The sequence below is a fragment of the Sinohyriopsis cumingii genome, chromosome 9 (genome assembly GCF_028554795.1).
Source record: "Sinohyriopsis cumingii isolate HCF-2022 chromosome 9, ASM2855479v2, whole genome shotgun sequence".
Classification (NCBI taxonomy): domain Eukaryota; kingdom Metazoa; phylum Mollusca; class Bivalvia; order Unionida; family Unionidae; genus Sinohyriopsis; species Sinohyriopsis cumingii.
Genome location: NC_142969.1, coordinates 105134119 through 105148779, shown reverse-complemented (window position 1 = coordinate 105148779; position 14661 = coordinate 105134119). Strand labels below are relative to the sequence as shown.

Sequence of the window (14661 nt, the reverse complement as noted above, 5' to 3'; positions counted from 1 at the left end):
CTGTAGAAAATACATTTCAGCATTATCGAATTATCAGAATGATAATAATAGGTCCCCTCGGGGTCCGGTAAAACGCAATTATTTCTTAATTGATAATGAGATGGCTGAAATGGGATAAGTTATTAGTTCCGTCAGTTGATGATCAGAGATGCTTCGATGTACTTAAAGATTTGATTGAAAATGCAAAGTTAATGAATAAAGATGGCGATGATATTCTTAATTTTATAACTGATATTGATGAAGCACCGTCCGTAGATAGTTTATTAATAATCTGGTAGTATAAGACGACATAATGTTAGATAAACAAACAAATCCAGCAAAAATATTTTCTCGAGGTAGGCATAAAAATACTGAGTGATTTATGTTACTCGATGATACACACAAATACCTAAAGTGATCAGAGATAACTGTAATATTTTAGTTGTCTTTAATGGAGTTGATACACATACTTTAAGAAACAGTCATCAGACTTGGTGTGGTGGGGATATGGACATGATTAATTCAAAAATTTCTTTTCAAAACACAATCTACTCCACACGGATTCATAACTATAAATTTACACGATCCCAGAACAAGATATCGTGTAGGTCTTGATAAAATATTTGGTTGATATAATAATGATTTAATTATAGCAGCAGAGAGGGTGCGACCTGAATGAAACGTCCGGCGGGTAAACGAACTCACATTCTAATTTAGAAAAAGACAAACAACAAAAACAATGTAACAAAAAAAAACCTAACCCAACTAGAGAAACTCTCGTTAAAGTTAGAAGCTTTGGTTTGGCATTACTGACCTTATTTGGTTTCATTTGTTCAGTATGAGGTTTTAGTTTTCAAAATGACGTTTCAGCTAAAGGTCTGTTCACTCTCTCTGCTGCAAGGCCGTAGAGAGCGATCACGGGCCCTGGAGTAAGAAACACCCAGGCCTCTCCTAGTTCTTGTTCAAACCAAAGTTTTCTTTTATAAAATTAAAAAGTGTTGTTCGACCAGGAATATATCCCCGGTTGCCCTCTCCCAACTCTTATCGGCCCTGCAGAGAGGCTGCATGCAGATTGAGTTTTGTCTCAAAGTACCTAAAATGAACTAGATAGAGTGCCGCACCATTCTGAAAGTGGTTAGACCAAACACATCCTTCCCCCAACTCGAGACTGTCAATTAGGAATTAGTAATCTGATTTCTAACACTTTAACTACATACAACTGATATATTGTAAAATAAAATCTCTGTTTACAAAGCACAGTGACAGTACACTTCAACAGTGTCCAGTAATTGTTCAAGCGACATGTACCCATAGTCGTGCCACCTAATCCCTGCGGTTTTGATGAAACATCCATGTCGTTGCACAAATCCGTATCACACACCGTCCAGCACGTTGAATACGGGCCATTTTCATCACAGCATGTTCTATCATTGCACGGCGTGCCACCTTTTCCACATCCTCGCACTGCTGAATTTACCTGCATAACACCTGAAAATATATTAAATGTATGCCTGAAAGTCAAAGTTATACAACGATACAGCTGTTAGCAAACATATGTATTAGTAAAACAAATGTTGTGGGTGTGTTGATTATATGATCGTAATTTATGATATGTTTAAATGTATCGTTGATGTTGGTATTTCTTTCATGGAATAATCGATTCACTTTTCTTTATATGGCTGAAAAAATGTTGAATGAGTATCATCATTGATGAATTTATAAAACATCAAACATACAAGACTGAGATCAAGCAGCATGGTTTATTTTTCCTCTGGCTTGCGAGCAAAATTAGCATAATATCCACATTAATTCATTCCTCCTGTATTGTATCTTTCGTTTTGTTCTTCTGCTTATTCTGTACATTCATAATAATTCAAAATCTTAAGTCTTTCATTTTCAGTAATATTATTATTTATTTGCTTTGCTTCAGACATCTCTGATGAATTTGCACACATTGGACACTTCGTCTCTATATTGAATGTGTGCTATTGACACATTTATTTAATGGCATAACAATTTGACTGGCTTGAAACAATTCATAATATTCTTTCCATTTTACATGCTCATACTTTCAATCATACATTCTTTGTTTGTCATGCAGAGATAAATTTGTTCCCCATAAACCATGCCATCTGATATAGATACACGTTCAAGTCCTCCGGTTTATAAAGGAATGTATCGCCGAACTACTTTGCCTAATTTCAATTATTTTCCGCTCTTAAGTCAGGAAAGAAACCCGTGTAAATTTATTTAGTATTTTGGTATTATAAATGTTTAACATATTTTAACATAAGGTATTCCAAAGGAAGCAACTCGTGTCTATTGATCAGTAATGCATTTTATTACATCCCCAATATATTTCAGACTTCAATCTATGTTCTGATTTTCCATATGAGATACATTGACTTCTAGCCTTTTGAGTAAGTTAAATATTCGTCAGTATTTTCATTTCCCAGCGTTGTTATTGTAAATTTCTTTTTCTTTGTCAAACTGAAACGTTTGAGCATTTCACACTTTAAAAATCTATATTGGTGCTTTTTATCTACCTATCTGGTTCTCGCATTTTTAAAGGCAGTTGTATTTTTAAAAATTATGTATTTCTAACATACTGTATTCATCTTTAGCCTTTGTATCTTTCAAAAGCATCGATGTCAGCTATGATTATTTGTCACTTTTCATCAACAAGATTTACATAAACTTTTTGTAGTGAAATTATTTTGCTTCCTTGTTTAGTGTTTATGTAGATTGTTCGGTTTAGCATTCTTTAAATATTTTGGTATATTTTCAACTCTTTTGTCCGTATAATATTTTTCCTACAATTGTATAATATGTATGTAAGCAAATGAACTTCCAAGACCAAGAAGCTCATTGAAATGCTGTTGTTTGCATTGTGCCCTTGTTGCGGTTCATTTTAAACCGATATATAATCATGGAAAGAGCATACTTTACGTCTGATAAGTGATCGTTCAATGCTGTCAAGAATGATGCGCAACCACCGTCAATTAGTTACATTTATTTCCAGCAAATGTCAATACTTTATCAATTCTTTCCAATGTATGACTGATTTCAGATTTTGTCAAATTTTGACATTCATGTAGTTGTTTATGTTAAAGCTACTTCATTTACTGTGTCAACATGTGGTATCTTAAATCGGACTTTGTTTTCCGTAAATTTTACATCTACTTTTGATGGATAATTCTGGATTGACATTGGAAATTTTACGAGTCTTTAAAGTTGCAGTACCAATTTATCAAAATACCAATTTGTATATTTACTTTCCAGTGGCGTAGCAAGAAATTCTGGGCGCCACCACAAAACTAAAGTTTTGGGCCACCTCACAATAAAACGTTTTGTTTGATGTGAATTTTGGACCCCACTGGGTCTGCTCGTCTCCATGACCCTTCCCCCAACAGTTGCATGGATGGCTTGGATATTTGCCATCCCACCTTTACCCACAGGAAATACGTAATTTATTCCTTCTTCATGCTGTGTCGTTATAAGGATTTTCATATGAGGGTTGATGATGCTTTTCTCGATGATATCATAATTAAATCATTACATGTAAGCTGTAAATCTGCATCTTTTTTATATTGGAGTACACCAATTTGATGTTTGAAATAAAAAATTATTACTTTAATTCTCTTGTATGTTATTTTGTTTACAAATCAAAATTGAAGCCAACTTTAATTACATCAAGACCTGTACATATATAGGCATTTACTCTATATACTGACCTGATAAACTCGTGAAATATTTATATCACTTCTCTGAAAACCGTTGAAATCAGTATAATGTTGCTTTGTGCCAATACTCGGTATCTGAGCTCGAGTAGGTAAGTAAAATGGCGATCCTTCACATTTAATGGTCCATTTTGATCATAAATTTCACCCGAAAGCATATCTGCGTTCCCTCTGTTTTCTAAAATCCTGGGGGTAGCCCTATCTGGAGTTTTGGGCCCATCGGACAAGACTTATCGGTTTATGTCACGGTGAATCGAGAGGATTCTTGTATTGGTTTCCTACGTCGAATCAAGTGGGTTGTCGATGAATCACTTACATTACCTGGCTGAATTTAACCTATATCTATTTGATAGATCGAAATTAAAGGCAACGAGCTCTGGTCGTAATGCTTTTGTTTGGCATGCACTGTAACCTGAAGTAATGTCAACTCATACCCTTGGCATCGATTTCATGTCGAACTCCTTGGGACACAAGAAATAATCAACTAGAAGAAACTGGTGTGCTTAATTATCAAATATGCTAATTTCCTTATAGGCTATTCTTGTATACGTTAATGTTTCAATAGTATGTGGTTCATTTGCAGATGTGTTTTTTACACAAATATTTTGAAAAGCATGCACGCCATCTTTCAGACTCTTTTATACAACTGAGGTAGAATTAAATTTATTATTGTACTCTTTTTTTAACAAATATCCCATTGGGTTGTAGATTTAATGGAAAAGAACACGCTAACATTCGGTTTAGCTGAGATAGTACTGTTTAATACTTCTGTTTAATCTGGAACCTGTCGTGTTTTTAATATAAAGGTACATCAAAATATAGTTCATGTTTATAGTATGACTACGAGTCTTAAAAAGGAAAATCTAGATAGAAGAGAAGCGCAACAAAACCACAAGATTCTACGCTAGATTAAACAGGAGGACCTAGGAAAAATTGCAACCAATATTTGTCAAAAATACTCCAGTTAATAATAAAATAAGGAGCAATAAGGGGAAATTCGGGTCATTAATAAATGAGGAGCTATAAGGGGAAACTCACTTAAGTTCAATCCGTGTTCAGCGGGATTTGAGGACTGGAAATATAGGATAATGCATGTCGGAATAATTCTTGCAAATAACTGAGAATATGTTTAGTAGAAATGTAGGAAATTATTTCTATCTAGTAGTCTAAGTCATAAATAAAATCAAACAAAATCCGTATTAAAATTATATAACAACGTCCTTATATTGCGAGAAACACTAAACAAATAAAAAATATTCACTTGAGTTACGTTTAAGTTTCAACTATTGCCATCATTTTGCTGATACTTTATATCTACGAAACAATTAGAAAATATCAGAGAAATCGTTTGTGTGTGTGGGGGTGGGTGGGTGGGTGGGTATGAGAGAGAGAGAGAGAGAGAGAGAGAGAGAGAGAGAGCAGTTGGGTTTAGTATGAAGCTTTTATATCTGTACCATGTAGAGTTAACTGCATTACACGAATGCAGAAGATGACTTCTTTCCCTGCTATGAAAGAAACTTTGTTGGTATCGACCCTATGTTCCCTGGATTACGAATCAGGACTTCCAGCAAAGGCGCTACCACGGCACTCATATATAGGATCCTTTGTTGTGTCAAAACCTTTTGTACAGTGTATTGTAACGTCGTAGGACAACATAAAGGATCGAAGAAGGGGAAAACATTAGTAAAGCTTACTATACTACCGTGGGACCAGATACATTATTTCACACGGTAAAAGTACTATAATGTCTTAGAACCACATAAATTATCTCGTGCGATAAAAGTCTTCGTACAGCGTACTAATATCGTGCGATAATATAAAGTATCACATACGATTATTATGATTGCACAAACATCAAACGCTTTTCATTTGATAGCGAATTTCAGATTTGTATTTAGGAAACCTTATTATACGATATTATTTGCTGGTAACATACTTAATCGTCTTGAACTATTTCTATTTCAATTTTGCCATTTTTCCTTCTTGTATCTGGTGTTTGTATCAGTCTTTTTTCCTTGTCTTCCTTTATATATGTTCTTCCATTTTTCCTTGACTTCAATTCTCGTTATAATTGTTGACAAACATTCTTACTTAATGTGCTGTTTGAACCTATTTATGTTGTTATTGTAGAGTTTACCGCCATTTTTCAGCATACGATAGGTCAAAACATGGCGGCCAGTATAAATGGTGGAGAAAGAACCCGGGAAAACCCGGAAAGAACCACCGACCCACGAGAAGTTACTGGCAAGCTTTCTCACATACCCACATTGGTCGAACCCGAGATTCAAACCCACGCAGACGGAGGTGAGATGACAGTGATCCGTAACGGTTAGCGCTTTAGACCATTCGGCCACTCGGACAGCGTCTGCATCATTTGAAGTGCAGTGGGAACTGATCGCAATCAATTGCATCGGGTCTTGTTGCTAGACTTCTCGACATTGTCTTGCCAGTAGGTGAGAGATTGAGGGTGACTGTGCGCAACTTTCCCTCTCTTAAACACAACTCACGCACAAGTAATGACATCATTTCCGTCCATCACCAGATACCTTAAAGTCCTGTCGCGATTGTTGAGCGGCAAGTAAGCAGGTGTGGATCCAATGGGAGCTTTAACAACATAAATGAACACAGGTGGCTCAGGGCATAATGTCGCTTGTCCCTGCACCGACGTGAAACTCGGTATCCTCTGAGATGAGTGGGCATCCCATTTTAGGATTACACTGCTCATCTCCGTAGTATGAGGAAGGGCTAGAAAAGGTGCCCTAAATATTGAGCTTGGGCAGCATACTGAGACTAACGGGATTAGCGGTCGAAAACCTAGCAAGAAGACAAATGTGCCTCCACTCACCTTATGTGCCTAGAATTAGCGCTAAATAATGGACATTCCATAAGCCAATTGAACTGAGGGAATAACGGCTCTAGCTGGAACTGAACTGACTAGGTTCAATAAACAGATATCAGCCACAAGTAAAACTCGCCTAATTGAAGAATGACAAATCAGTAAAGTTGAAGCTGGCTGCACATTCTTCTGTGGTGAACGAAGTTAAGAAGAGCGACGCGAGGCTTATGTCTGGTTCTCCGTCACGTCACAGCTCCTGAGCATTGCTCACAAATCTCCCAAAAGGTATGGATGACAGACTAAAGAAAGAGAAGGACGCCCATTGTCTGGAGAAAGACATTAGTATCTGCGCCTATGCACGCACTATGACCAACCCAGATGAGATCAAGGTAAACCTTTATGAAGATCTGGATTCTGCAGAAGAGCTCATCATTCCTATTTCTTTAGGATATAGTTGGCAGAGATAACGAGACATACCAAGATGTTATGGATAATAACGACTTTGGCATGTTGGAACAACAACGGATTCATCTACTGTGGAAATTCACTACCTGCTAATCACCAACACAATATTGCCTCTGCCAAACCGCAATGCGACATATTGGATACCCTCACGCTCCAAGCACTGACATCTCTTTGATCATGTGATCGTCAGGAGAAGAGACAGGCAGGATGTCCGAGTAACCAAGGCCATGAAATATGCAGAATGCTGGACTGACCACAGACTCATAGTGTCTAAACGCGAAATATACAGATTCAGCCTAGCAGACGACCACATGGCAAAAAGTTCCCCGAAAGTTTAGCATCTCCAAATTGAAGCAGGAGAATGTGCACCAGACATTCGTCGACCAACTGTACAGCCAACTAGATACACTCGATCTGTACTCAGAGAATGTCAAAAACCTCAGAGAATCAGGCAGAGAGTCTGTATACTCATAGTCTTCAACCAAAAATCGTCAGTCCCACCAAACGTAAACATCAAAATTGGTTTGATAAGAAAGACGCAGCCATAAGGAGACTTCGGAGGACCTGTTTAGAAGACATAACTTCATCATCTAAGAAGGCACCCTTCACCAATATCAAGAAGACTGTTCAATACGTTCTCATAAAGTTACACAACTCATGGTGGAGCAATAAGGTGGATAGGAAGAATGACACGAAGAGAACATATATGACGCTTTGAAGTCTATTTTAGGGCTACAGTCATCACGAACAACTCCAATAATGAGTGCTGACAGCAACACACCGCTCACGTACAAAGGGAAATATACTTCAACGATGAGGAGTATCATTCAACAACATCCTCAATCAACAGTCATCTATCAGTTAGGAGGAAATTGATCGACTGGTCGAAATGGAAATCAACTTATAACTTGCTGATCCTCCAACGCAGACTCAAAGTGAGAAAGCAATTGAACTGTTTTCAAGTGGCAAAGCACATGGATCAGATATCATATAATCAGAAGTCTACAAAGCCATGTTTGCAGCTCAAACATGGCACAGAAATTAACCGAACTCTTCCAGTCCATTGCGAATTAATAAACTATGTCCTAAGAGTGCAAAGATGCATACATGTCCCACTTGTACAAGCAAAATGTCATTAGACAATTCTACAAAATCCACCGGGCAATCTCCTTTCTGTCAAGATCTGGCAAAATCCTCGCCAGAATTCTGATGAATCCCCATGTGCATCACATCGATACAGCGGTCCTGCCAGAGAGTCAGTGTGACCTCTGAAAAAGACGAGGGACCACACACATGGTGTGTGCAGCTCGCTAACTCCAGTGTTTGCAGCTCCGTAAACTGCAATGAACACAACTTCAACCTGTACACGACATGAATGGACCTGACAAAAGCAAAATCTGGTTGATCAGAGAAATTCCTCGATATGGTTTTGCAATTCCGTGATGGCTTTTCGCTGTCGTCATGGACGACAACAATTAATCGAATTATTCACAATCCCCAATGGAGTCAAGCAAGGATGTATGCTGGCCCCAACCCTCTTCAATATCATACTCTCTGACATGTTTACTGATGCTATCCGTGACCATGACACTGGGTTTGACATTAGATACCGGACTGATGTGAAACTTATCAATCTGAGAAGGCTACATGCAAAGATGAAGTTACAAGAACTAACTATTTATTATTTCCAAATTTCTGACGACTGTTCCTTGAATGCTAAATCTGAGTCTGACATGGATAATATCGGTCTCAAAATCACTATCAAAACAAAATAGGTGTTGTACCAACCTGCACGAGGAAAGCCTTACGTAGTCTACCGAAAAAGTAAATGACGAAACTCATTGGACATATTCACCTATGCCAGCAGCACACTGTCACGTGCAGTCCACGTCGAAGACGGACTCAATGACAGACTTGCTAACGCAAGTGTAGCCTTTGACAGACTATGTGCGATTGTGTGTGAGCGCAAAGGTAGCAGTCTACAAATAAAAGTGAAGGTTGCTACTGTTACCAACCAGTCTGTATGCTTACGAAACATTGACAGTGTACAGACGCTTTGTCAAGACTGTCAACCTTTTCCAAATAAGCTCCCCGAGGACACTGATGAGTATACTTTGGCAGAATATGATCCTAGACTCTGACCTTCTCACACGGGCAGATATTCCAAGCATCCACACACCACTGATGAAACCACAGCCGAGATGGGTATGTCACAACTCCAGGATAACTGAAGAGTATCGCCTGTGTTGAGCTGAAGGTGATTGTCAAAAGAAAGTATTCAAAGATTCCCTTAAATAATTCTTGACTCACTTCAACATTGACCTTCAGTCTTGGGAAAGTCCCGCACAGGATCGCTCGACCTGGTACATTCTTATCAATACTGGAGCTGTACACATTGAACCGAGGAAATGCGCAGAGGCAGTGCAAAAGCGTTAGCATCGTGAAATTCATAACTGCAGCACTTGTCCTATCGATCAAGAAAACCGAAGTAACATATGCTGTTAAGTGTGCCACATATAGTTCAGAGCACAAATTGGACTGATCAGCCACTAATTCGCTCACACAAACCAAACCACTTAGTGATTTCATAGTCACCTCTGAACAGGAAAGACAAAGAAGAAGTTTGTCAACATTATGGTAACAAAAAATCAAGGGATTAAATGATGGAATACAATATATAATAATGTAAATTTGAGATTAATTTATTTGTATATACCTTGATTATATACTGTTTTGACAAAGCAGCTTGATTCGGTAGGACAAGTTGGCTTTGGATTCCCCCTTGTCACATTAGCTGCAGCTGTTATGCATTCATAATCAACTGTCCAATCGGCGCTTTTAGTATAACTGCAGGAATAACACTGGATGCCTGAAACACCTGTAAAATATAATGAAATGTATGAGCCATTATGTAATTACTATATTCGGACCAATTCATTGCAATCACACATATTCTTAATAAATCGGGGTGACCGCTCCGGTGGCCTAGTGGTTAGAGCGTCCGCCTCCGATGCGGGAGGTCGTGGGTTCGATCCCCGGCCGAGTCATACCAAAGGCTTACAAAAATGGTACTAACAGCTGCCTCGCTTCGTGCTCATGATTAAGAGGTTAGTCTTAGGACTGGTCGGCCTGGTGTAAGGATAATGTGACTCGTTGGGACAGCATGCTACATGTCTGCGGCATGATGCCCCAGTGCTAGGCATCACTATAAACTGCCACACTGCAGACGTCGTAGCGATATGGCATGAAATTGTTAAAGCTACGTTAAAAATCAAAATCACACACACACACATAATAAATCGGGAGCCGCAGTAGTAATGTTGATAGAGCGCCTGCTCGAAAACCAAAGGTCAATGTTTTGATACCTGCGCAGGCCGAGCGGGGTCAGCTCCCTCAGCGTGTCCTTAGAAAAGGCACACAGCTATAATTTTTTGGCATGATAAAGCCAATAATATGTTTATCGTGTTGTTAAAACCACTCATCCCGAAACTGTCTTGGTAAAGCCTTATTGGGGAACAAATATACAGACTTACTACCAGTACTCTTTATAATTCTTTTCCTAGCTGATCCTAAAGATCCAAGACAATTTTGTTTCGTTTCCAAAAAATATAAATTAAAATATGATCTTCATAGGACAACCGAGTGCAATTTGCGTCGTGAATGCACAGACGGAAAATCGATTGGGCGCTTGGCCATACAGTTGCAGCCTACATGCGGATAGCACTAACAATTAAGAAGTTATAATTGTGCTTTTCTCTGCGTTTATTGTGACAGCTGCCAATTTACACAGTAAACGACGTTCAAATGGCGTTTTTCAAGCTATATCATTCGGCAAATGGCATTATATACGTCCATATGCGCATAATATATTTAAAAAACAAATCTAAACAAAACAAACTCATTTTGATTGCAGTCATGGACTCACTGAATAATAATGTCTTGGAGTTTCTTCTTTTATATTTTTGTTCTTTTTTAATCTTCGAAACCTTGAAAGGCTTGAATGTTCTCGATATCTTTTGTACAATACTTTTTTTTTTCTGGAACTGAAAGGTTTTCACGGACCTCTATGCTGGCATTTCTTATTAAAATGCAGTTATAATTAATTGCAATTTTCTGAGAATTGTCTTATTTCATTTACGAAAAGAAAAAGAATGAAAATTTTCTCAAACTTTACGAATTGGTCAACTTGTATTTCAAGAAAAAGAAGTCTCTGATGTGCACATTAAAACTGAAAGTTATTTTTCATCCTTTGTATTGTATCTGCTTCACACCAAAAAATTCAATATTGCCAGAAAATTCATAAACAAGCTGAGAGGAAGTGTAAATTCGAAGGAAAAAAGAGAACTTTTGTCTAAATAATAACAGGCAGTCCTTTATAAAATTAGCAACTGTGTGGTAGTGATCTGAGTCAAACAAAACATTGTCTCTGTCTGCAATTATGTAAATTGATTGTAAGTCGATTTCTCTCTCTTTTAAGGAAAGGATACACGAAGCATGCTTGCACAGTCTCTGTTTTATATATTTATATCAAAGCTCCAGAAATTAAAATGCTTACCTAATGACTGTATGGCTGTTTACGAAACGTCTGTGAGTGTGCGAATATCATTGGATGCGATAAGGCCACAACGTTTTAGTTTAATTTTGTAAAATCTTAAACAAATATCCTCTCACTCTCTCTCCATTCGATATTGATAGGGAGGTAAATTGTAGAGATCTCGTTCGTCCGCTGGTGTGCGAATGTCGTCTTGAAATGTATACGATAAGAAACAAGACTGTAGAAAAATGCGACTGCTGTAGCCTGGTTTGACTACATAGAAACTGAAAATGTTAAATGCCAAGATATATATATATATATATATATATATATATATATATATATATATATATATATATATATATATATATATATATATATATATTAAACAAAATAATTATAAAAAAATAAATAAAAAAAGCAGTTAAACTAGGCGCACATTGGAGAATGTAACCACGTGTCATGGTGCAAGAAAATGAGTATTCTGAAATTTAACAATGATTTAATTTCTTAGGATTGTTTTACACCTAAATTTATGAAATAGACTTTTCATAACATTGGCGAATAGTCAGTTTAAATAGGCGTCATTTAAATCCCCAGGGCAATATATTATTCCGAATCCACGTTCAATCATAACTTTTCGTTGATTGAATCTCAGCATATATGTGTAATACGTCATAACTTTTAGTGAAGTTAGTTTTAGCTGAGACGTGTTGTACGTTAAGAATTTTTTGGAGTAGACGATAGAAGAGTTCTGTAATATATCAAAGGTCAAAGCCGAAAGTTTGATGGTTTCTTCTTATCACATTTTGATATTCTCGATTTGTGACCACATTAACAAGTTTACATTTTTATTGCTCTAATAGTCCCGTTTACCTTTAAATGAAACGAAGCACAACAAATAGTCAGCTGTGACTATCAAGACTTTCTTGATCCCAACATTGTATATTTATTCTGAATGAATTATTCTTGAGATTCATTATGTACCATACATTTTGGGGACATCAGTAATTAGAGAGGTCATTTTATTTCGTGTTATCGTTAGTAACTAGACACCACATCATTTGTGGCGGTATGGGATAGACACTTGAGCATGTGATAAGGGACGTTATGTGCTAAGTATCTACCACATAGGTAAAATATACATGCAGATATTTTCGCTACGTTGTGGATTTTCCCTGCTTGTCTATAACAGTGCAAAGGATTTAAAAAAATTAAAAAAAATTAAAAAATTAAAAAAAATCAACAAAATACGTAAAAGTGTTTTTATACAATCCGTAAGGTATTTTATCTCGCCGTCAAATAAAGACTTTTTATTAAAAATAAAGTCCTTTTATTAAAAAATATTAAAACTTGTAAAACAAGAATTTATAATAATTCAGATAAATTGTTATACGTACATAACATTATGTACTATATAGAAGTTACTCGGCAAGACAAAATAAAGTAGATATAAAATAATTCTAATGTGTCCCTAAAATCACTTCTATATCCAAAACTTGGCAATTTCCAACATTTATTTCTCCAACATTTATATGGTTGCCATATTATTGTTATACATAGAAAACACAGAAAGATAACTAAATATTTAATCGAAAGGCAAGATATCTCAAATAAATTATAGTACATTTTAAAACATTTAATAAGATATCTCCCATATGTCAGTCCTTATAACATTGTTCAATATGTACGATATTTTATGCATTTCTTAACATATCAGGAATATTAGTTAATTTAAATTTTTTTGATATTCAAATTTTCACTTTATATATATATATATATATATATATATATATATATATATATATATATATATATATATATATATATATATATATATATATATACATACATACATACATACATACATGCATAGTTATATATAATTACCATAAATGTACAAGTAATTCTCTATTACTATGCAGGTACCTTAATAAAGAATATATCATATAAAATATTAACTCAGATATCTCATAAACGTCTTTAGACTTCCCATAAAAATTACGAATCGTTTCTCTCTCTCTCTCACTCTCTATATATATATATATATATATATATATATATATATATATATATATATATATATATATATATATAACCATTATGTGACAGCTTAAATAGTTTGATACGATACAGATATTAATATGTAAGTGGACTGATTTTGTATTAATAATTAATGAAAACAGGGTGCAGCTCATTTAGCTTGGTACAAGCTAGGGATGCATAAGGCTCTAATGATGATTGCATGTGCATTGTATAAGAAGAAATTCAAGCTGCATACTTTAGAAGTTTGATTACATGTATATATGCTTGTGTGTAGCAGAGCCTCAATCCTGTACTGTGTTCGATGATAGATAATGCATATCCTGAGCCGGTGGCCTGGTGGTTAGAACGTCCGCCTCGGATGCGAGAGGTTGCGGGTTCGAACCCCAGCCGTGTCAAACCAAAGACTTCTAAAAATGTTACTCACAGCTGGCTTGTTAGGCGCTCAGCATTAAGAGGTTAGTGTTTGGACTGGTCGGCGTTTTGTCAGGATAATGTGAATGGGTGGAACATCATGCTACGTGTCTGCGGCATGATGCTCCAGTGGTAGACATCACTATACACTGCCACACTGCAGACAAAGGAGCGATGTGACTCAAAAATTGTTAAAGCTACGTTAAAAATCTAAATCACACACACACACACACACACACACAAACATCTTGAGAAAAATATATCTCTTGCAAAATTAAGCAATTTTGGCCTGTATCTCGTTTATTTATCTCTTGATTAATCGTTTTTGTAATATAATTTTAGAATCAATAACATCGCAGACTTCTTTTATATAAAGAAGTACTCAGGAAAAGGTATTAAATTCCACACAACGTTTTGCATTTCTCAGAATATATTGAAGTGAAAATGTCATAACCTAACCCTTTTGTGACCCATCTTCCATTTCACGCTGCCAAGATCTTTTTTGTCATCCAAAAAGCGCCAGTTTGGCAAAATTGTTCCTTCTAAAGTTTTTCAATTTATGTGCATATATTCATGACTTACTAATATAGCATTAAATATGATACGGTCTGTAACTGTAAATAAGTATATACATCCTATATAAATACATC

General features: G+C 36.2%; 1 protein-coding gene and 1 non-coding gene across 5 annotated transcripts in view; one reads left to right on the top strand and one right to left on the bottom strand.

The window, feature by feature from the left end:
• LOC149792406 (uncharacterized) overlaps positions 1-14661 on the bottom strand; it is a 108532-nt gene that overhangs the window by 87581 nt on the left and 6290 nt on the right. For 3 of the 4 annotated variants that reach the window (XM_089970976.1, XM_089970978.1, XM_089970977.1), the window contains exons 2-3: positions 9737-9898; positions 1288-1467 (exon numbers count right to left, since the gene is read on the bottom strand). The exons of the other annotated variant lie outside the window; for it this stretch is intronic. In XM_089970976.1, the coding sequence (XP_089827102.1) occupies positions 1288-1467; positions 9737-9898 (342 nt within the window). The remainder of the gene's footprint in view (positions 1-1287; positions 1468-9736; positions 9899-14661) is intronic. 4 annotated transcript variants of the gene reach the window in all.
• Positions 9991-10067, top strand: Trnar-ccg (transfer RNA arginine (anticodon CCG)). Its single transcript has one exon. It is a non-coding gene; the product is annotated as a tRNA-Arg (tRNA).